Raw genomic sequence first — 23,136 nt, 5'->3', positions numbered from 1 at the left:
ACGACAATAAACTCTGCGCAGAATAACATCCTTTCGCATCCCGTTGATTATTTTCATTCTTACCGCCAGTTAGGGGCTAATACCAGAGGATGCTACTGGAGTTTCCTTTGTACGCACAGGGCGATGGTGGGGGATCACCACAGAATCAACGCGGCGGCGCCGCTTGCGCGGGGCAGGGGATGCCCGCAGCGCCCAAGTAACTTGCGGGGCGGGGAAGCGCCGGGCGCTGCCGTGCATGCGTGTGCGGGCAGCGGGGCCGGGGCGAGGGCCGCTCTCGCACAGCGGCCCCGGCCCTGCAGCCCCGCCGCCCGCCCGCCCCCGCGGGGCGCCCCTCCCGCCCCCGCCGGCCCCGCGCCCGGGCGGGCGCTCCCTGCGCGGCGCGGCGCGGCCGGGGGAAGGCGGCTCCCGCCGGGCCCAGCGCGGCGGCGGATGGCGGGGGGGCCGCGCCCGGCGGGGGCCGGCGGGGGCGCCCGCTGAGCGGCGGCGGCGGCGGCGATGCCGAGGGGCCCGGCTCGGCGGGGCGCGCCCGCGGGGCCATGAGGGCGGTCTCCGGCCATGGCCCATGGCAGCGCGGCGGTCATGCTGAAGTGCGTGGTGGTGGGGGACGGCGCCGTGGGCAAGACGTGCCTGCTGATGAGCTACGCCAACGACGCCTTCCCCGAGGAGTACGTGCCCACCGTCTTCGACCACTACGCAGGTGAGCGGGCGGGGGGCCCCGCTACCGCCGGGGGCGGCAGCCGCGCTCTCCCCTCCCTCCTCCCTCCATCCCCTGGCCTTGCCCGGCCGGGGGGCCCGGCAGAGGGGTCGGCCGGGCTTCCCCCCCCCCTCACCCGCTGTGTTTTTCTCCCCCCTTGTAGTCAGCGTTACCGTCGGGGGCAAGCAGTACCTGCTGGGGCTGTACGACACCGCCGGCCAGGTGAGTGCCGAGCGCTGCCCGCGGACCCTCGGCCCCGTCCCCCCGCCCGGCGCTGATCCCGGCGCTGAAGTTGTTGGCAGGGCTGCGGTCCGGGCTGGGCGGTTCAGAGGCGGGTTGGCGGGGTTGGGGGGCGATTGATAAAAGCCGGCTTTAAAAGAAAACCATCGACCTAACCTCGATTCCCGAGGGCGGGCAGGCGGAGACGGGCTTTATTTTCAGCGGTGCTGGGGCCGAGGCGCCGCGGCATCGCCCGGTGCTGGGGTGGGGGGATGCCCAGCGCCTGCGGGGCAGTGCTCCGAGCCGAGCATCGCCACTGGCCAGACCCCCTTCCCCGGGGTGCCGACCCTCCTGCCGGGCTTCACGTGGGGAAATGTGCCCCGTTCAGCGCAGGAGGCACACGCTGCCTCAGCCTATTCGGGTCGGAAGGAGAGCCAGGCTGCCGCAGCTTGCCTTGGTTGTGGTCCACATCGCTCAAATAGCTACAGAGTTGCTCAAACTAAAGGTGGAAAATAATAACACGTAGTTCTCAGCCACTGCCTTTGAGTTAACCTGGGTTTCTTTTGCTGTCCCAGACAACTCAGGTGATTAATTTGGCTAAGATTATTACAGCCAGTTTTCAAAGATGCTGTGATGGCAGCATGGCTCTTAAGTAACTTTAATGATGGATAAAATACAGGATGTTTGGAGGGATCACTGATCTAGTGGTTTCTAAAGGGCTCCATGATTCAAGTCTTCTCTTCCTTAGCTTAACTTGCATGGCACCAGCCATGGGCCAAGTGCCATCTCTGAGGTTAGAGTACTTCCTGGGGATCCCTTATTTTAAACAGTTTGTGAACGGCCTGACCCCAGGAGGTGCAGGCATCTCCCAAGGAGGTGCAGAGCATATACAGAAACCCAGCATGGGTTTCTGTAAAGCTGTGTATTCCCTATATTAAAACTTCTTCTTGCAGTGTGAGCATGTGCTTTGGTCTCACATGACCTCAGACACGCTTCCTTGTTGTAAAGAGCAACTAGTAAGACAGTCTCACTGAACTCACATAGACTGAAGCTGTAATTTTTAACCATGTTGTTCCTATACTTAATTGAACAACTGCTGCCCGAATTAATGTACCATTTTAGATCTGCATATAGCCTTGAGTTAGGGAATCAGCATTTAACCAGTCTTATATATTTGTTAGGCCTGAAATCAGTCAAAAAATTAATTTATTGAGAATTGTAGGAAACAGTGCCATTTCAAGGAAGCTGATGCCCTGAAGGGTGCGACTCTTCCCACAAAGACTGACTTCATGCTTGTCATCTCACTGACGTAAACACAAATTAGTCAAATTTATGCCAGTTAAGTGCATTTCTTATTACTATCATAGTCCTGGTTTTTAGTAGTAATTGGTTCAGAACAGGCTTTAATGTGTTGCTTAAGTAGGTTGCAAAGTGAGGATCTAGTGCTCAGACAAAGAATTTGGTTAGTGTGCAACTAGGTTTTTTTGTTTGTTTGTGTTTTTTTCTTTTTATAATGAGCACTGGAAAGTGTGAAAGCAAGCCTAAAACTTTTGTACATATGCACAGTTTATTTGGGGATGCCGTCTCAAACTGCTTGCTCTGGGCTTGTTGCTATTAATGTGAGTATGTGTTGTTACCTCTGTGTAACCTTAACTAAGGTGGCTTTGTGGTACCCCACTCTGCCTGAATGTGCTGAGTGCAAACACAGGTGGCCTTTGGCCTCCTGAAAAGTCAACTGGCCAGTTTACAACAAACAGCAGATTAAGGTGTTCTCATTATACTAAGAAAAACTTTTCAGTGTGAAGCTGTATATAGAGAAAGTTAAGTGGTTTTTTTTGCAATCTCTGAAAAGCTGAAAACTTAATTTTGAATTCCAGGGCAGTTTTTGAGGCACCTAGAAAGAGGTCTTGCTGGTCTGATTCAGAGGACCCTCAGTTCACACAGGGTGTTGTAATGAGGCTGCCTTTACAGATATATCTGGTCTTGGCAAAACCTTCTTTTAGTCAGACCTGTGGTACTAAAAAAAATCTTTACCACTATCCCCATTCCACTTCAGCATGTTTGGGGAACTGTTGGACTTTAGAGACTGCCCATGGGAGCTCCATCCCAGCATCCAGTACAGCTAAAAAAGGGAGTCTGTATCAAGATGCTACTCCAGCAACTTCATTCACTTAAAAGCTGCTTTGCCAGAGCAGCTGACAAGCCTGTCTTCCCAAAGCTATACAATAATGGAAAGCTTACATTAAAGCCTAAATATATATAGTAAAGAGCAGAAAAGACATGAGTTGATGATGTCCTCTCTGTGTTGAGGAAAGAGCATGCTGTACCTAGTACATGCCTGCTGCTTCCACAGACTTCTGTATTGATTGGATACATTGCTGCCCAAAGTTGGGATTTCTATGCCAGCATACATTGGTACTTTTGTCTCTATTTCTGTCACTCACAAATTTTACTGTAAAATATCATATATTTTGCCTGATAGTATAGTTTTATAAAACTTGGCTCCATGTGATCACTGTGGTTTCTAAGCAGTTCACAATCATCAGCATGTTTATACTTCCAGCTTGGGACAAAGTAAATAAGTACAATTTACAGATCTCAATTCAGGCGGAAGAGGAGTAAAGGGGGTTAATGGAAGTTCAGATAGTGACTTACTCCAAATCCATGCAGAAAGCCCATAGCAGAGGAAAGATTAAAGACAAGATTTTGATTCATAGCTGGTGCACAGCAGTTCATGACCCTGAAATATTGGCTTATCAGTGTGTGGGCCTCTTTAACTTGCATGGTATTGTATTTAGCAACTTACGACAGACTTTGCTTTGGCAGAGGAGTTGCAAGCTTTTGAGTTCATCCAGTACTCATTTCTAGCTTGTTTCCTCACAACACACACGGAATCACATGTAGTAACTATAACGATGACATAAGGCCTCATATCTTCATGAGTTTAAAGTAGGTTGAAAAATAAATCTATTAAAATCCCATTTTTTCCCCTGGTAATATATATGGCAACGAAAAATGCCACTAGTGGTTCACAAAGTTCAGTTTATACACAGGCCTTTGGGTGTGTGTGAGTTCAAGAAGGCTTTTCTCTGGCTGAAAATACTGAGGCCCTGGTTGAGCAGAAAATAGCCAGTACAGCTGCTGAGCTGTGGAGGCTCTGAGAGCCCATTTGGGTTTGCAGCTGTGGAGGTGGCCTCCCAGTGTCAAGGAGGCAGGAGGGAATTTGGTGCCATTCCTCCAGTAATTCTTCTGAGAAGTGGAGCTAGCAGTTCCTTTTAGCCTTGCTGTGTGCACTGGGTGGGTTTAGAGCAGTTTCTGGTTTCCCCAGACAATGAGAACTGTGGAACCTACCTGCATTGAAGATGCATCAATGCATTGAAGTTTAAATATGAGGGGCTTGTGATATTGATACTTGGATGCCTCAAGCTCTGCATCAGCCTCTTGTGGGAGATTGTGTGTCAATACTGCTCATCACTGAACAGGGGTACATGGCAAAATCAGCTCGAGAAGAGAACCATGGCTTCATCAGGGGTCTCTTAAGATCACCATGTTGGAGTGGTTTTGAACTGCTGGCAAGTGATTATCATTTTTCTCTTCCATGATATCAGAAGTAATACTGCCAGCTCTCAATATGTTAACATTTTTGGAGGAATGTCTGCAAGCACTAACAAAGAGGTGACGCATGTCCCCTTGCCATGTCCCAAGAGGTTGGAATAAGTGGTAGGACAGGAGTTGCTTTTTGGGGAGTACAGAGACACCTACAATGAAGCTCTTTGGTGCCTTCTCACCTGTCAGTACCACAAAACATGGTATTCACAAGAACAGAACAAGCCACTTCTTTGCACATCTCAGCTCAGATAGTCACACTGGTTGTAGCCATGGCCATCTTAATTCAGATACACTGATTTTTTGGTTGTAACAGAAGCCCTGATGCTAAAGCAATTTTATGTTAAAGTTGGTCAGGCTGCTGAAGTGTATAAAGCTAACTCAGTTATTAGGGGGATGAGTGTCTGCATTAAGGTGTAAAAACAAATGGTTATAAGTGTGAAAGTGTCTGTGTGTGAGGTGTGTTTATTAAAATGGATGGTCCCCAAACCTGCAGTGGTTGCTACAAATAAATAGCGGTAATCTTTATACTCCTTGCTGGCTCTTTGTCTTGGCTTTGGTAGGTAGCCCTGGTTTAGCCCTAGGTACCACTCCAGGATCGTACTGAGAAGAGAGGCAGCTTCTGGAATGCTGTGAAACAGAAATGTTCTTCCCCAGAGCACACTGCTCCTTCTGAGTTGCCCCTGCCAGGTAGCCGTAGCTCCAAATGTCAGCCTGGAGTGAAGCAGTCTCACACAATGCAAAGCCTGCCACCCTTTACTGCAGAGGTGTAAATGCTGAGACCGCCAACATGACTTCAGCAGATCTAAACATGAAATGTTAGCAATTAACATCCTGTCCCCTTTCTGCCCCCACTGTACCTCCCTCCTCCCACATGAATTTTCCCTTGCTCCTTTTACATGTCCCAGCCAAGCTGGCAGCTGGCACTGGGAGGCTGTGAGCTCATCAGCTCTCTCCCAGCCCAGCGTGCTGGCCTATGAATAGCTCAGCCTCCACTGAAGCTGTTCTGTGCCTCAGGATGTTGCCAGCCATGTAGATTTAACAACTGGATGTATGCAGATAAAATAAAAACATGCCTAGGTTCTCCCTTTGGAATTTAAGTTTTTCAGCACAAGAAGAGGTGAAGTGCCTGAGCTAACAATCTCTGTGTTTAGAGCTCTCTAGATAAAGGTTTAAGCAAAGACAGGCTTGCTCTTTAAAAGGAAAAGGACTCACACCTTCAGACTGGTTATTAAAAATGGCCTTGCAACAATAATGCTTTCAGTGCAAAGCCTGCATCTAAACACCACTTTGTGAGCTGTGACTCATGCTTTGAAAGCACGGTAGCTTTCCTAGAAGGATAGGTAAGTACTGTCATGACCAGATGGGGAGTTGCAGAATGGGAGATGGTGTTCTGAGTTCCCAGAAGCATCCACTAGATAGGTAATAGAAACTCAAAACAGTTACATTTCATTTTCAGAGTACCAAAAGCCTCACAGTACTTCTGAATAGTGACACTGAGTCATGTTAAAATTAAGTCTAAGTGATGCATTTGAAAATGTAGATCCAGAATATCTTCGCCACATCAGCAGCAAATTGATGGCAGACCAAAATAAAGAACACAAAGCAACCAAGTTTGACAGGTACTCTGAAACTTCAGTTTTTGATATGTTAAAAGCACATATTTATGAAGACTACTAATTTAGGATGGACCCTTGCTAAACATTGATTACATGGCCAAGTAAAAAGCTCTTCTTTCCTGGTTTAAGAGTCAGTAGAAATCCTTTGGCTTGTGACAGAGCACTGTCTGATTTTTACTAATTTTTAATTTCTTTGAGGCACAGTGGCATCTTTCAATGCTATCCAAACATCATCAGCTAAAAAGGCAATACTGAATACAAATAGTTACTGCTCTTCCAGCACAATGTTATTGCATATCCTCTTACTTCTGCAGTTCATTTTAAGATGGTGTGTGCACCTGCACTCAGCTGAGTATCATATAATCTACAGCTGTGCTGCAGGAGGCAGGAGTGATAGAATGGGACAACTGGGTAAGGTAGCATGACTTGTGGAGTTTTCCTGATAGAGAACATATGAGACCCTGCGAATTTTCATCAGGTCTGTACTCAGACTTCTCCATTGAAATGTTTCCTTTGCAAAGAGCTCTCTAGATTTTGGTAAATAGGAGTATAAAAAAATGCAGTTTTCATTTATAGCCTAACTCCTGATTCAGCCTCCAAACTACATCTTAAAAGAAAGTAAACAAAATTTAGATGAGGGCACTGTCTCTATAGCAGAAACCTGCAATGTAAAAGGGCTAATTCAAAGCTGTGTGCTAGCTGGCACCCTACTGCTGATTTCAGTAAACTTTGTTCCAGTTCCTTTATTAAGAACACGTGGACAAAGTGGATGTAAAACCTACTTCAGTAATACTTCAGCAAGGTTTTGCCAGTCCTCGGTATTCAAAATGATGAGCCAGCTCTTTCTACCCACATACACCACTACCTAAAAACCTAGGAAATTAAAACGGTTTTGCCCTTTGCTGTATGTGGGTTTTCTTTAAATCTTTGGCCTTCATCTATCTTTATGTATCAACCTTTCTCTGTACCTGTGGGGTAGTAGAAATTAATCTTTCATTTAAAGGTGAAAAGGATGTGCTTTTTTTGTATAGACTCCAGGAATTGGGAAATGAAGAAATAATATAAAGCACACCGATTCCAAATCCTGCAGTTCTATTGTGAATTATAAACTCCCACATCTCAAAAATGGATGCTTTGGGACAGAACTTCAGGACTTTTTTTAAGCCTTCAAATTAGCAGTTACATACTTAACAAAACTGCTCTTCCTCTAATGAGAAAAAATGCAAAATAAGGACACAGAGAAGAACTGTGTCTTTTTACTGCTCTGTTCTGTGGTTTTATAAGCAGTCTATTTGTTTGAATAAGTGATTGGGTGAGTTCTGTTAAGAAAAATGTCTGAATGCTACGTGACACTTTCAGCAGCTCTGAAGAGGTTTTTGTCATTTGACACTTTACAGTTACTGTCCCCAGTCTGTTTTAATCCTGCTCCATGCTGCATCTGTGCTGTGGCACGTGTGCAATAATTCTTTGCTATGCCAGGCACTTGCTGGTGTGCACATAAAAATGCAGGTGGCAGCATTATTCTCCAGAGCAAAGCAACATCTGTCAGCATCCTAGGTGAGTATATTGCTTCACATGAATAAAACACAGATTCAGAGTACCTCAGGCAGCTTGTGCTCTAAATTAGATATAGTCACGAATGCTTTAAGATCATCATTAGGACTTAATGCTAGTTCCTTGCTGGTCTGATTTCCAGTTGGGATTCAGTCCTGGAGTCAATAAGGGCTGGATGCCAGGTGTGACCTGGGATGCTTAGTTATGACCAACCACCGACCAACAGATAGGCCAGCCACAGGCAGTGAGATGGCTTACAAATTCCTCACTTAAGAAAAAATGTGTACAGTTTTTCTTTCCATTGCCTTAGCATCTGCTGAGTATTTTACCACATTCTTCAATGGAAGCTGTTAACCCTAGCAAATGGGACTTGATAAAAAACAAGGTGCAGAAGACTCTTAGGAACTCCTTTAATTCCAGAAAGTCTTTCACTGTGATGTGTTCATTCAAGGTACACATGATGGCCCTGGCACTCTCCTGAGAAGTTGAGTGATGGGAGCTATTCTTGAGAAGGCAGTGTGAAGCTGTAATCTTGTATCTGTTGCTCAAGACTGAACTGAAGAATGTAGTTTTGGGGTTTATTGGTGAAAGGGAATGGGACACCTAACTGATCAGTTTTGCATGTCTGATCAGTCTTTATATAGGTAGCAAATTAAAAGATATGTCTGATATGATATGGATACTTGTATTAAACCAACTCTCCTGTAGGCTGTTTTGCCTGTGAGAACAGGTCACAGTCTTCTGTGAAAATAAAGTGAGAGAACCCATCTTTCCAAAGAGCAGGTTCTGCAGAGCATCCTTCCAGATCCCCCATGTCAGGGTGCATTTTACTTTTTAAACTTTGATTTGCCATATCTGAAAGAATGGAAAATCCTAATTGTTCATGGCTGCAGACACAACTGGGATGAATTCCTGTCTTGGGGAAAATGGAAATCTGATGTGGAAAGAATGCTGTTCATAAAGTCACTGACAGTGAGAAAGAAATGCACTGAAGGACTGAGATTTCTCATGGGCAAAGAGTGAAAGGGTTTGTCCATGGCAGCTACTCTGCCATTTCTTAGGAGCTCCATAGTAGGTAGACAATAGGTTTAAGTGAAGGAGTTCAGGTGAAACTGTGCCTGCAGTCAGTTGACTACATGTTCTGTTGATACAGATGCTGAATTAATAAGCCATAGAGAGAAAATCCAGGTACTTCAACTTTTAGAAAACCAAGAAGAAACCAACAAGTTGAAGCTCTCATCGTGATGGAGAGAAGGGAGCATGCTATTGAGACAATCTAGGAAAGTAATTTAGCATCACCATATGGCAAGGTGTAGCATTTGGACAGTACTGAATCCCTTATTAAGGTTAGGATCAAATCTGATCACTTAAAGGCAGTGTTTTGTACAATAAAATAAATAATCTGTTCTTCCTGTCTCTAATGCTCTAAAATCCGTCTTACTAGGCTCCATCTTCCAGCTAGTTATTTCTCTCTATCCAGAAAAGCTTTTCAGACATATAAGCAGCTGCACAGTTCTCAAATATGCCAGGTGGAAAGTTTTGTTATAAAAAAAAAAGGTAACTCACAAACCCTGGGCTTTTTCAATGTATAATTCATATGTCCTTTGAACAGTCCTCCTCACAGGAATTCAGAAATGGATTTAGATCAGTTTACTTCATTTTTAGAATACAATGGAAGAGCACTTACTCTGCATACTTGCAGCCTTTTCTATAAATTAAAAATAGATGCTGGGCCCAAACCAGCAGCTTTTTGCACTCTCTGGGAAACCTGTGTGAACAAACCACAACAGGACAATTCTGCTTTCTTAAGCAATGCAAGTTGTATCCTCAGAAGCCTGTGAAGAGACAGAGGGTCTGTACTGTACATTTCCCCTGCAGTCAGGGAATAATCACTGCATCTTTCTTGTTTTGTGTGTTTAAAAGCTAGGGGCTACAGATGTAGGCAACTGAAAAATCCAACGCACTCATCAGCATAGCAGAGCTTGGGTCACGGAATTGGATAAGCAGATATTTTATGGCAAGGCACTGTCAGTCCAAATTGCAGCTTTATGCCAAATGGTCCTGCATTAGTGGTGCCTTGTGAGTGGCCATGCCAGGAAACCGGAATCCTGGGGGATGCTCCACCCTCCTTCTTTGCAAAGGGTGACAGTGTTACACAGCCCAGACTGAAAAATGTGAAGAGTGTTTTTTAGCCAGGGAAGCAATTTGCGCTTGGCATGGGGCAGTACAGGCCACTTCCCTCTCTCTCCTCCCCCACCAAGCATCTCGTAGAATCAGAAACCACAGGGTGATTCAGCGGAGTGAAGTCTGTTTCCTGGTGTGCTTTTGGAGTAAGCAGCTGCTTTCCAAACCTTCAGACAGAGGCTTTGCCTGGTGCTTATGGCAAAACTGCAGATCAGCCTTTAATTCCAAACAATTTGGGGGAGATGGCAAGATGTGTCCAGAGGTAGTTCTGAGCTGTTACTAAAGTCCACATGTTATGTACATCAGTCATTATGGTTCACTTGTTACATTTTCCAAAATATTAGAGAGGGCCTTCTGAAACAGAAACTCCTTTTCAGGGAGGAAAACTGAAAAAAAATGCAGTCTTGAAGGACAGCTTTGAAATGCAAATATGGAAATTCATAATGAGAAAAGACTTCTGACTCTTGTTACTATGAAGTGGTTAAAACTTAAGACTTTTACCTGGGATTTTACTCTGCAAAACTCTGCCTCACTGAGCACCTCTGAGCAGCTGTGATTACCCTTTGCTGCATGAAGGTTGGATTCCTCTAGCAACTCTGCCTGATGTCTATTTTTGGCTTCCTCTCTAAAAACAGATGGTTGGGAGTGAGAACCTCTTCTTACGATTGCTGTTGTAAGCTGTGAAAGCAACAGATGGTTACTAACACAGAGATCACAAACGCAGAGGTTTTGAGCTCCAGTTTTTCTTCCAGTGGTGCAAGCTTTATTTGGTTTTCACCCATCTACTTTATACCTCTTAGAATAGAAATAGGTTTATCAATGATACATCAGTACAACAACTGAAGATGCACTGTTAAAATTTCATTCTTAAGATGCAAAACATAAAATAATTCATTACTTAGGTTCTGTCAGAACAAGACACTGAGTGTGGATTAAAACACGACACATCTTAGGCCCCTGAGTCAGTGTTAATGACATATCAGAATTTGGTTTCTCCTGTTTTCTTAAAAACACTAGCAAGGAAATAAAAATCAACCAGACAGAACTAGTTTAACATTGTCTTCACAACTTGCAATGGCAGATCTGAGAGGTGTGGACTTCCTCAAAGGTCTTGGTCAAGGTGTGGGAAGGTATTGGCTGCAAAGAACTAATTGCCTTTCATCTGTTCAAAATGGACAGAGAGACCCTAACCATTCCAGAGGAGCAGGAGGCCTGTGGTCTCATACTACTGACAGAGGGGTAAGGACCTCTGTCTGTGGGTCCATCACTTCAACTCGAGCCAGGAGGAGTGTGATACCATAAATCAGGGCAGCTACAAGGTCTCTAGTATGACCGAATCTCTGTATGTCTGTGCCTCGCACTTCAGGGTTCTAATGAATACAAGAAAAAGTGCTTTTTGTGGGTCAAGAAGGTTGTCCAGAAATTATTATACTCCACTTTGTCTGAATTTACTTTTTTTAAATATCCCACTGCACATAAGCTGTGTACATCAAAGGCTTTTGGAGTGCTTTGCAAAGACTAATACATTATTAAGCTCACAAACCCCTACAGATGGGAAGATGCAAATAGAGAGAGGATAATGATTTGCTCAGGACTACATACTGTGTCAGTGGCAGAATTTGGAATACAGCTTCTGTGGTTTTAGCTGTGTCTCAGCTGATATCCATAGAATTGGGCAAAAGTATTACTTCAAAGTCAAATGCATGACTTGAAACAGGACACTGTTCTGCTTTTGGTCTGAGCAAATGCATGAAATGAAGAATATTATAAAGCTGTGGAATGAAATACCATTCTTCAGTCTACAAATAAAAAGTTTCTCAAGACCTCTCCTTCTGAACAGGTAAATGTTGGAAATAACCAAATTTTGGACATGTTAGAGCAAGTCCACTTCACCATCCCAAATACAGTATTCAAGTACAAGGCAGCAGAAAATCTTAGACAGATTATTAGCTACTGTAACATGGAAAAGGAGACCTAAAGGACAGATTTTAAGGAATCAAGATAAAGGCAATGCTAGACATACCTTCAGCCTACCATAAGAAGACAAGGTAATTTAAAAGTCTGAATTTCCATTCTCCACTCTAAAAACACCCCCCACATACCCCCCATTTGTAGTTGAGAAGCCAAGGCCTAAGGACTAAGGTTCCTTCATCTCATCTCCTTTTTCATGTCTGTTGTGTACTGGCAGCTGTCCTGGCTTTCCACAGGGATACTAGGGAAATGACGAACAGCTCTGCTGCAGTGTCATGTCTTTTAGAGGGATCACAGCTCCATAGAACATTAATTAAGCCAACATTCTTGTGTCCAATTTTGTTTGAAGTTATTACAGTCCTCGTATTTTCTGTATTCACCTGCTTCAGCAAACCATTGTTTTAACTCTAGAATATGCTGGAGAATGAGCTGTGTCACTATTACAGCCTGAAGTTTCTAAGACTTATTGACTATTTCAATCCTTAAGGGCTTTCTTGCCCATCTTATTCACATTCTTAAACCATAAAAATATTTTTAAAGCCTAAATATATATCTGCAGTGCCTCCTCCGATCAGATTGTCTAATTAGTCTAATTGCTGTACAGTGTGGTGTGTACATGCACTCAAATTAGAATTTAGGTTGACTGGCTAGTATAATCAATTTTGCTGTTGCATTTAATTTTAGAATAAAGCACATTTATTTCCCTTATGCTAGATTCAGGGAATAAATTATAGTTGAAGCAATACAATTTTTTCAGGCTTCTCTAATATTCAGTCTAAATTAATTTGGTGTTTCAGATTCTTCTACCAGTTGTAGCAGTTATCTTGGCCCAATACATCAGAGAAAGTTTACAGGTTTATTGCTGTTTCTGAGGGGCTGTTGGGAAGCAGAAGGAATCTTTAAGTACAGATGGCCTGCTAGATACTGACAAAATTTAAGCAGGGTTTCCTCCCAGGAGGACTCAGGACCAGTCCAATCATGTGGTGGGAGGCTTTGTTAGAACTATTAATATCAATGCAAACCTTGTTCAGAGCACAGACAAGGTTTAAAGGAGAGCCTGAGAGCGCTGACATGTTTCAAGCAGTGGGAATAGCCAAATTTTCTGATAATTTAAGGAAGCTTAAATGCAGTGAAGCCACTGTAGCAAATACCACACACATCTCTGGCTGTGGTACATGATGTATCCAATCACATTGTACTTGCCTTCTGTTTAACTTCTTAATTAGACTGGATGTACCCACAGCTTGCCCAGTGCAAGTGGGACAGGGTATAAATCAAAAGGCACATAAACAATTGCAGGAGCAGGAAAGAAGTTCAACCTGAGACTGGCTTTAAGACAATGATTAATATTTGCTATGAATAAATGGTCCATCTGTAATTTGAAATGGATTAACTAAAGAGCTATTTTAAGGTTAATGGACTAACAGTAATTTCTGGTGACAGTGAAATGCTTTCTCCATTCCAGCATTTAGCGCAGGCAGTATTCTAGTTATTCTAATCCAGATATGAGATTTTTAGAAAATGTAGAGTATAGGGGTGGCAGCTCTTTGGTGGCAGTATTCACTAATACCCCACATATGATTTAGAGCTGAATTTCAGAGCAACTGACAGATCCACTGCATGTTCTTTCATGCAGATTTTGTACTCCAGGGAACAGAGTAATTGGTAGTTGGGAAGCTTCTTTTAGGATTTTAATCTCCACCCCAGAAAACAGAGTGCAACCCTGAGCAGGATTTAGCTATATTCAGTAGCAGAAGTGAAACGTAAAATACATGCCTAAAAAAAGCCAACAGAATGTTAGAGTTTCAACTTCCTGCATTGATGTTTGGAAGTTATTTCTGCTTTTTATTATGAATGTCCATAGATTTGGAAAAGACAGGGTTACTGTTTTTTTCTTCTGAATTGGGGCAAGAGCCTGACACTGTCTGGGAAAAGGCCTGTCAAATGTTCTAATTTCAAAGTGGTGCCAGTTACTGTGGTTGTGAAACTGGGAAGCCATGTCAACAATTAAGCATGCTCTAGCTAATTGACAAGCCTGTGTACAAAACTGGAGTGGATACTCAGAATGGCACAGGAGTATGACAAGTAATGATCATCTCTTTGCTACTGCAGAATTTCTGCCTGTGCTTGTCATTCCTCCAGTTCAGGAGAATAATAGCTCTCTTCCCATAGCTGTTGACTTTCAAATGAAAAGATGAGCCAAGCAGAAAGATGTTCTGAGGAAGTTCTCACACTTTTTCTGAAAGTTTAGTGACCATGTTTAAAACCTAACAAATCAATAAAGGGTGTTTTTAAGGGTGTGACTATAGGTTTAATAACCTGGCAATGTGGCTGCTCCGAAGGAAACAAAAAATTAATTGTCTTGCTCATTTCATACACGGACTTGAATTACATTTCTGTCTCTATGTTTAATGAACTAATCATTGCAATATTTGTGGGATTTAATTAAGATGGGGAATCTACAGGGGGAAGAGGGAAATTGCTGGCAGCAGCCCTAATAAACTGGTGTTTACTGTGGAAGGTATAAATCTAGCATTAGTCAGTGCCTCTGCAATGCTGGGCTCAGTCTTAGTTATCTATGTTGCAAAAACCACTAAAATTCTATGGTAGGAATGGTAAGGCATTGGTTCACTACCAAAGACCAAAGGAAGCCTTGCAGAGAGAAGAAGCTGGGGCATGTTCCCTCTGGCTGTTAGCTAAAACACAGGGCAAAAATATACATTCTAGCTTGCTAGAAAAAACTCTGCTTTACAACAGGGGCAATGTTCCCAGGTACTTGTCTTGCCACAGTATTGAGTGACCTGGCAGTAGGACTGCTGGCTTTAAATACTGAGGCTCTAAATGTCCTAAATAATCTTTTCACATGAACTCCTCCCCCACACTCCAAACAAACAAACGAACAAACAAACAAGGGCATTAATGTTCCACTGATGGTGTTCTTGGTCCTGAATTTCTGTTCCATCTGATCCTTTGCTGGGCTTGCTAATAGAAAGCACAGTCTAAAGAGGTCCCTTCAGATCCTTCTTACTGCCCTGAACACTAGGAACAGGACTGTAAGGCTTCTAAGAGACAAAATTCTAAGGAGGGCTTTATATATCACCTCTGTGTATGATCCAAAATAAAACATTTAAGTGCATCAAATAGCCTTAATCCAGCCTAGCTTTGTATAACCTGGATGACTCTATAGCAGTCGCACCTGCTCATTCCTCTACAAATACTAATCTTTGATCTGCAACTATGGTTGACCATAAGCCTTTTGGTTTTTTTTCCTTAAGTGAAAACTTTTTGAATGGTATCAGTATGAACACGTTTTTCAAAATATTCATGTTCACATATAGTTATCTTCACATGCAGATTCTGCTAACAGTGACACTAACTAACCTGGAGTAGTTTTAAACATTCAGAAAGTTTGCCTCAACAGCCTTCATGAAATATAGTTTCTTTCTGAATATAACTGTGAAATACAGGCAACAATTTAATATTGCAGATAACAGAATTTTTCTTCCTTAGGAAGACTATGATCGTCTGAGACCTTTATCTTACCCTATGACCGATGTCTTCCTTATCTGCTTCTCAGTGGTAAACCCTGCTTCATTTCAAAATGTGAAGGAAGAGTGGGTACCGGAGTTGAAGGAATATGCACCTAATGTTCCCTTTTTACTAGTAGGAACACAGGTATATTTGGTTCAGTTCTACTTTACTTAAACAATTAGGAACATTGCATGGTGCCTTTACACTGGGCTGGGAGTTGAGGCCCAACAGGACCTGAGCAGCACCTCCTTCTGCCTTCGGAGGAAAAACCCTTACAGGTGGCAGAAAAACACAGATGTGTGTTGTTCTCCAAAGAGTTAACTCCATTTAAAAAAACCCAAAAACCGTTGTAAAAAGAGTGGCAAGATGGGCTGCCTGTCTCCCATTTGACTTTCTAAAAAGTCATGGGATTTATGGAATAAAATGGTCTGCTCATGCCGATGTTACTGGAATTACTTGGGTCTACAGCTGTTAGTCACATGCAATATTTGTTGAACCAAAGGAATAGGGGAGAAGTGAGACAATTTCCTTTTGCTTCTTGGGGGTAGTGGACTAGGCTTCATTTATGAAGTGACCCACATGTTGGTGTTACCTTTGGGTTAATCTTTCTGCCACTGCATTAGGTATTCCAAAGTGATCACATCTACTTCAAGTGCTGAATTACACAATAAATGTTTCTTCCTTCTGGATTAAAGATTCACACCTTAATTTTAGGGCTTTTGAATCAGGAAGGGTCCATGATCTGAACCATGACACGGCACCATTTTTATAGAGATAATATTCCACTCAATAATTCTCCTTTAAAAAGAGGGTATCATATTGCCTGCTGACTTTTGTTTAGAGAAAGTATTCCAGCATGACTTCAATCTTTCTTGCTAGATTGATCTCCGTGATGACCCAAAAACTCTGGCAAGACTGAATGATATGAAAGAGAAGCCCGTATCTGTGGAGCAAGGACAGAAGTTAGCAAAAGAGGTAAACTGGATACTCCTAAATGAAACCAAGTAACAAAGAACAAAAATAACAACAACAAAACACCCCTATTTCTACTTGACTTTGTTTTCCTTCATCACTTTTTGCATATCTTTTAGCAGCCTTCATGTGAAATCTTGTGACTGCTTACCAGTTAACAATACTTACTTACATTAATGACTATAGGGAAAGGCAGACCTATGTAATTACACTGTCTTGTCAGTAATAGTTCTAATTTTCAGTGTAGACACTTGTAAAAGCTATACAAGCCATATAAATATTAGACAAAGATAATTAAAAACCACAGGCTGGTTGAGGTTGGAAGGGACCCTTCCTGCTCAAGCAAAATGTTGAAAGCATCTTTTGGATATTATTTGAGAATATTAGACTACCATTGTAACTATCACGTGGATAATGCTTATCAGGACACTTATAGAGCCTTTATTTTTGAAACACAAATGGCTCATGTAATTATTTTTTGCTCTTTCATTATCAACCATATCTCAGGCCTCCACTCCCAAGCTAAAGAACTTACTTGTTTCCCATAGAAACCAACCAACTTAAATATCTTCCAGATCTTTGGATGAAAGACAAATCTTATTTTCTCCTACAGGGGGGTGCACATGAAAATAACTTCTTTAGATTGCAGCCAAACATTGCTAATGGGGGGGGGGGGGGGGTGGTGGAAGTGGAAGTGCCCAGATGGAATTGAACAGCTGAGACATACTGCAATTGAATTAACTTATTTTCTTGACAGATAGGAGCCTACTGCTATGTGGAGTGTTCAGCTTTAACACAGAAAGGACTGAAGACTGTTTTTGATGAAGCTATTATAGCCATTCTGACTCCAAAGAAACACACAGTGAAGAAGAGAATAGGCTCAAGATGCATAAACTGCTGTTTGATCACGTGAGAGACATTTGACAATGGCCAGGCTTACTGTGAAATTCTACTGATTTTAAATACAATGCATTAAGTATACAGTGAATTTGTTGCAACTTTGAAAGTTAAACCTACGATTCTGCCTTCTACAACCAGTGAAATCCAGAGGATGAAAATCAAACTCCACAAACTTGTAATAAGAAGCAAACACATCTGTTACAAATATTTTATTCAGACTGGAAGGTACAATCTCTCAGGGTTACACAGTCTAGAGGAAGCAAAATCTGCACCATGCTGAAATGGCATCTATGTGATTTTATTGAGTGGAGATGCTTGGCTTGAAATACTCTAACTGAATTTGGACAGTCCTCTGCTTTGACTATATATATATATATATATATCTCTATACATATCTCTTAAAAATCCCCAACTTTTGCACAGTCTGTATGGAATCTGCACAAAGAAATACCTTGTCTCTTTTCGCTCCAGTTATCTGCTTTTGTACGTAAGCTGCTTCCGGTTCCAGTGAATCCAGAGAGGTGCAATAATCAGACCAGCCATATAGCCAAAGGTAGCTCCAAGGGAACAGGAAATGGGCCATACCTGAGGGGAGAACGCAAGGTAAAAGCAGACAATGAGGAAAATGTCTGTGTTTTTTGTACTTCATGAGCACAAAGTCTAGGTACTGAAAGACAGTAGTCTTATTCTACTTTAAAGCTTGACATGCTTTCCTAAAAATGCCAAAAGTGTAACAACCATCTTCATGAACACTAAATGCTGTTGTACGGTTTTTAATTAATATGCATTAAAATGAAAGCAGGTTTCTGGCTATTGCAGACTTTAGTTAGATAGTCCAAAAACTACATGGAAAAATAAAAAACCCTTAGAAGTATTTATAACCCCTGAAGCATTCAGCTGACCTAACTTCTTACTCTGCTGCACACATTTGGATACTACAGATTTCTCAGCAATTTCTCCTTTCAGTCTCTCATGGTGTTTTGAAACTTTTAGGTGTGCATAGATTAACTAGTATTCAAATAAGGTCAGAGACTGAGATGGATAAAGGTTTGTTGACTTTTTCCCTTGGAAAGTATGTAAAAGGATACATTTCCCTCTGACAGAAACCAGGGAGGGAACACAAATTTGGAAGCTGACTAACATCTTGCACCCAGATCATCAAACTTGTAGCAAGCCAGTTATGTCAAAGAGAGCTTTAATTATATGCTCTATTTTCTAGTATAAGAAAGGGAAGCTAACTTACTAGAGCTGACTAACAAACCATCCTGTATGGAGCGAGAGTAGTAATGGAAGTCTCCCCAGCCCTTTTTGGTTGGTTTGTTTGTTTTTTTTTTTTCAATTGGTATTGATTTGCAGGGAGGATTGGCCAAATCAAGACTTTAACAGTTTGTCACCAGATGTAGCTTATAATATCAGTCCACTACATATTGCATTTGATGAAAGTCTCAACTAAGGTGGTGATCAATTTATTTATTTTAGAATAAACAGAATTCCCAGGCCACTTCAAAATTCTCCTTTGCTTTGTTTTTCTAAGGACAGTTTTGCAGTTCCTGCTGTACAGTGCATATTCCTAAAGCAAGTACAGACTGGACTCTCCTATTCTTTTGTTTTCTAAATTAAGGGGGTATTTCCCCCCTCTACAGTACTTGAGACTAAGAAATGCACTAGACAATAGACGAAATATCCCCGTCTCCAGCCTTCTCATCACTTTGACTTGCAATTCATGAATATCAAATGAACTTACTCTTAACAGTACTGGTTCCTCCTTTCATTCATTTTCCTAGCTCTGATTCTTCTCTTTACTTTATTAGCACTTAAAAATATATATTTATTCACCTCCTTTGATCATGAGAATTTTAACTATGAGTAAGAGTAATGTATTTTGTCCTCTGCTCTTTCATCTTCAATCTCCTCAGTTGTTTCATCTTCACATTCCTTAGCATTTACAGCTTTCTATGTTATTTGGAGGTCTTAAGGAGTGTAGCAAAGATGACTATTAAACAAGGTGCCTTAGGTGCTCTTTATTGACCTTGTTTCATTCTTTCACTTTCATACATTCTGTCTCTGCTGCTTGTTTTTGTTGCTGAGTATTTCAGCAGTTGCCACTCAAGCCAAAGATTTGCTTGTTTTCATTAATTTACTGTGTATGGTAGATAATCTATAAAAAGCCTTGAGAGGCTTTGGCATGGTAAGGTACTACATATATTTGAAACTCAAATAAGTTAGTGGCCTTGGCTAAACTTACACTTCAGGTGGAGCTTTTCAACTTTTAAATGAAATGTAATGATTTCTAGCATTTTGCATATTACAAACATCTAAAGGACAAAATAAAAAGTCCCTGAAACCCTTCTGCTCACTCCATGATATTCAGATGGAACAAGTCACACTTTTTTACCCACTGATGAAGTCAAATACCACTCTAACATCACAAAACTATGGACAAAGGCTTCTTAACTCGGTGCTTTTTCATCACATTTGCTGAGTGATCAATCCTTCATTAAATTTTTACCTACATTAGGTGAATTTGTAGTTGCCCATTTGCTTTTCACAACTATAGGTAGATGATGGACTCTGAATTCATCTTGCTCACGTAACTAGAGAGCAAATATCCCTGATGACCCAATGATCCTGTATATTGTGCTATTTTGTGTATAGTGGGTGATTATTGGTATGATTAAAAAGATCTCTGATGATTCTTGTAGCCTCTTTCACCTGACTGAACTGCAACTCGGGATGTGTTTTTCCAATAGCTATGTAATTTTTAATGTTGATTTTGCCTCTGTCTGTCTTCTAAAACATTCAATTTTTGCTTTGGTTTTTAAAAGTCAGTGTTACCTTATCTAAGTTTCAGGCTCTCTCTCTGAACAGTTAAGTCTCTGACCTCTGAACACTCACAAATGGTAGGTGGCAAAGACAGGGAACAAAGGGAAGAAAACAAAACATCCCCTCTCCCCATCTATGAATAAGACAGAAAGAGACACCACCTCATCCTTTCTAATGGCATGGAACAGAGGGGTACTAGGCCAGGCACTTATTCTTTCTGTGCTGCTTGGACAACCCAAAGTAGTTCTGAGGGCAGTTTGACTGGCTTTTTGAAAACTCCCTAAGCTCAGCAGTTAAAAGCCTGGACTTAAGAGGACTGCTGTCCTTATGCCATCTTCTCTAACCCTCAAGACAGGGCAAAACCCCCTTAAAAACAGGTAATAATACCAGTTTTGCACCTTTTATTCTTGACTGATGGCTTTTAGGCTACGTATAGCCTGAGGCACCCATGGGTATATCTAAAGCAGCAAGTTATCAAAGACAGATTAAGATGCAGCTCTTAAGCACACGAGCTGCACTAAAATAACACCTCTTTCACACGCTTTTGACTGTGTATGAAAATGGGTTGCTTCTTTCTGTGGAAGTGGGTTGCTTTATTTTGTATTAGCTGCTGGCCTCTTTTTTCTGAGACCCAATCAATTCCTTCTGGATCTTTTTTAATGACTTTGACTTACTCAACTGGCCTGCTTTTGCCTTCTCATATTATCTCAAACTTGGTTTAATGTCCTTGACTTGGTATGAACTGCCTTTAAGTGATAAAAATCTAAGCAACAAATATCTGTCTGCCTGTCCATTCTGCTTGCTTAAAATATGCAATTTGTAATACACTCCTCTCATCCCCCGAGAACTTTTCAGCTCAGTTCCTCCTACATCATGCTCCCTTCTGCCTTGAGGAAGCTGACTTATCCTGCCCCAGTACTGATTTCACGTCTGGGCTGGGTCAGCAGTAAGGGAATAAGATGTTTGGCTACATGGCCCAGCTGCACTTTTGTTGAGAGGAAAAAAGGCTGATATAGAGAGAGAAGTGTGGGGAGCATAAAAGATAGAACAGAACATTTTTCATGAAACTGTCATGAAATACCTTATCTGTCTCAGCAGCTGGGAAGCATCAGCTGCCATTCTCACAGCCTAACACAAGAAGAATCAGTCAACAGATGAAAAGGGCAATTCAAACCTGTAGATGACTACTAGGAACCAGAACAGCAGCTTGGCAAAAACAAATCTTAAAAAGAACAAAAAATGCATTTTAATGGACAGAGCATGAGCCAGTATTTAATGCAAAATTATTCTGACTTCTGCTATTTGTTTAAGTTTTTGCCTTTTTAGCAGTGCTAGGACTGCACAGGAATTTCTTTAGGCTAGCTAAATAGACACTGCAGAACTTCAAGGTATTTAGTATATATTAGAACTCATTGTTAAGAATAATGACTCAAAAATAGGAATTGTCAACCTTTCAGGACACAAATGAGCTAGTTTTCCTCAGTGCTCTTGAGAACATCTAAGATTCCATGATATGAGAATGCTTAACATACTGCATGGAAAGCAGAGCATGTTGCAAGATCCCAGCAAGCTATCTAGCTCTGCTGGACTGTGCACGTAGCTAGCTAAACCAGAAATCTGACTGCATGACAGTTTTGTCATCTGAATCTTGCATCCCATACAAGGGAATTACATAGACATTGATAAGGACATAAGGGCCAGATTCTTTATAGACCAGAGGAGCAACACAAAGTTTTTAAAGATATTATGAAGTAAGCAGCTGCCTGCTGGAACATTCATTATACAAATGCAAATACAGGGGGGCAATCTACTGTACTTACTTTTCTTTTTAGTCAACTTAAGAGTGTTTTTCTCATATTCCTAAATATGATTTTATGTACGCTTATTGTTTTAAAAGACTCATTTCTGACTGTCAATTAGAAGGCAATGTAATAATTTTTGTTTCATTTCAGAACTGAATAAACGAGCACAATTATTTTCCCTCCCTGTTTCTAACATGCCTTAAATTCCTGATTATTTAGTCTGTACTGTCTTAAAAACTTCAGTACATGCCTTTAATCTATTTTGGTTGCATGCACATGTTAACTACAAGTGTCTTATCACATTGTACAGAATGTGTGTGTTGACAAGCACACACCAAGAAGAAAGTGTGAGATTTTTTTCAGGCTGGCATTTGTAACTAGAAGTTGGTTTCATGGATTTGTGTTCTAAAGTTATAGCAAGCATAACTTCCTTGAATCTCACCATTAAGGTTTACATTGAGAAAACACATTATTAAATAAACAGTGATAACCACAATTAAGTAGAACAAGATTCTACCTCTGTTTAAAACAACTGGATATCATCCCTTCTTCTCACATTAAGCAACTCCTCTTATAACAAAACTTTCACACTAGGTAGTAGATCCAAAAGGAACGCAAGAAGGAAACTCTCAGAGTTGTGTTAAGAAAAACCAAAATAGAGTGAAAGTTTACAGTCCCATTTCAGTTTACTTGAGTAAGCACCAAGAACTGTACCCAAGATTCTCCAGATTATTTTTCAGGCTACAAATGTCTGAGAGGTATCTAACGCTAATATTTACAGTCATATTGGCTAAATTACACAGCAGTCAGTCAACTCAGGTGAGCTATATCACCACTACCTATTATGTTTGCAGTATCCACTATAAAGTAGGAATATAGCAATTTACTTCTACTTAAAGGTAACACTGTAAGCAGAATATTGTTTCCAAGTCACTTTTTACCACTAGTAACAGGTACTACAGATCAAAATTATGCTACAAAAAAACCCCAGGTGTATGGGAGGGCATGCACACAACAAATGCAGAGACACGATTTAAAAGTCTGTAATCAAACCATACAATAAACCCAGGAACTTCCCAGTGAGCTAAATTGCTGTCAGTGGCAAATGCTGGGTGTGGAACAATAGTTCCACCACCTAGAAAGGGTGTTGGTGAAGTTGTGGTCTTTAACTATACCATGCTGTTCTGCAACTAATTTCCTCAGACTGAGTAGAGAAAGGATATGCCTAGTACCTCCTACATCATCCCCTTCTGTTTCAGTG

The 23,136-nt window shown here is 41.6% G+C and overlaps 2 protein-coding genes across 4 annotated transcripts in view; one reads left to right on the top strand and one right to left on the bottom strand.

Moving 5' to 3' along the window:
- The first annotated feature begins 546 nt into the window (after nt 1–546).
- Nucleotides 547–17,263, top strand: RHOQ (ras homolog family member Q). 2 transcript variants are annotated; one of them, XM_062490360.1, is made up of 5 exons: nt 547–697; nt 858–916; nt 15,358–15,522; nt 16,258–16,353; nt 17,108–17,263. In XM_062490360.1, exons 1-5 carry the CDS (start codon nt 556–558, stop codon nt 17,261–17,263), a joined length of 618 nt encoding a protein of 205 aa, XP_062346344.1. In that variant the 5' UTR covers nt 547–555. The 2 variants fall into 2 exon arrangements, with proteins under 2 accessions (XP_062346344.1, XP_062346343.1); XM_062490359.1 differs by having other exon boundaries at nt 556–697; nt 17,112–17,144.
- The window catches only part of PIGF (phosphatidylinositol glycan anchor biosynthesis class F), a 20,108-nt gene continuing 13,259 nt past the window's right edge, over nt 16,288–23,136 (bottom strand). Inside the window, exons 5-6 of one of the 2 annotated variants that reach the window (XM_062490357.1) lie at nt 17,702–17,835; nt 16,288–16,321 (exon numbers count right to left, since the gene is read on the bottom strand). In XM_062490357.1, the coding sequence (XP_062346341.1) occupies nt 17,722–17,835 (114 nt within the window). In that variant the 3' untranslated portion in view covers nt 16,288–16,321; nt 17,702–17,721. Of the gene's footprint in view, nt 16,322–17,457; nt 17,836–23,136 lie in introns of those variants that run through there. The other variant, XM_062490358.1, reaches the window with a different exon arrangement.

The sequence above is a fragment of the Cinclus cinclus genome, chromosome 3 (assembly GCF_963662255.1).
Source record: "Cinclus cinclus chromosome 3, bCinCin1.1, whole genome shotgun sequence".
In the NCBI taxonomy this organism is placed as follows: domain Eukaryota; kingdom Metazoa; phylum Chordata; class Aves; order Passeriformes; family Cinclidae; genus Cinclus; species Cinclus cinclus.
Note: the sequence above shows the minus strand (reverse complement) of the source record. Positions and strands in the feature narration are given on the sequence as shown.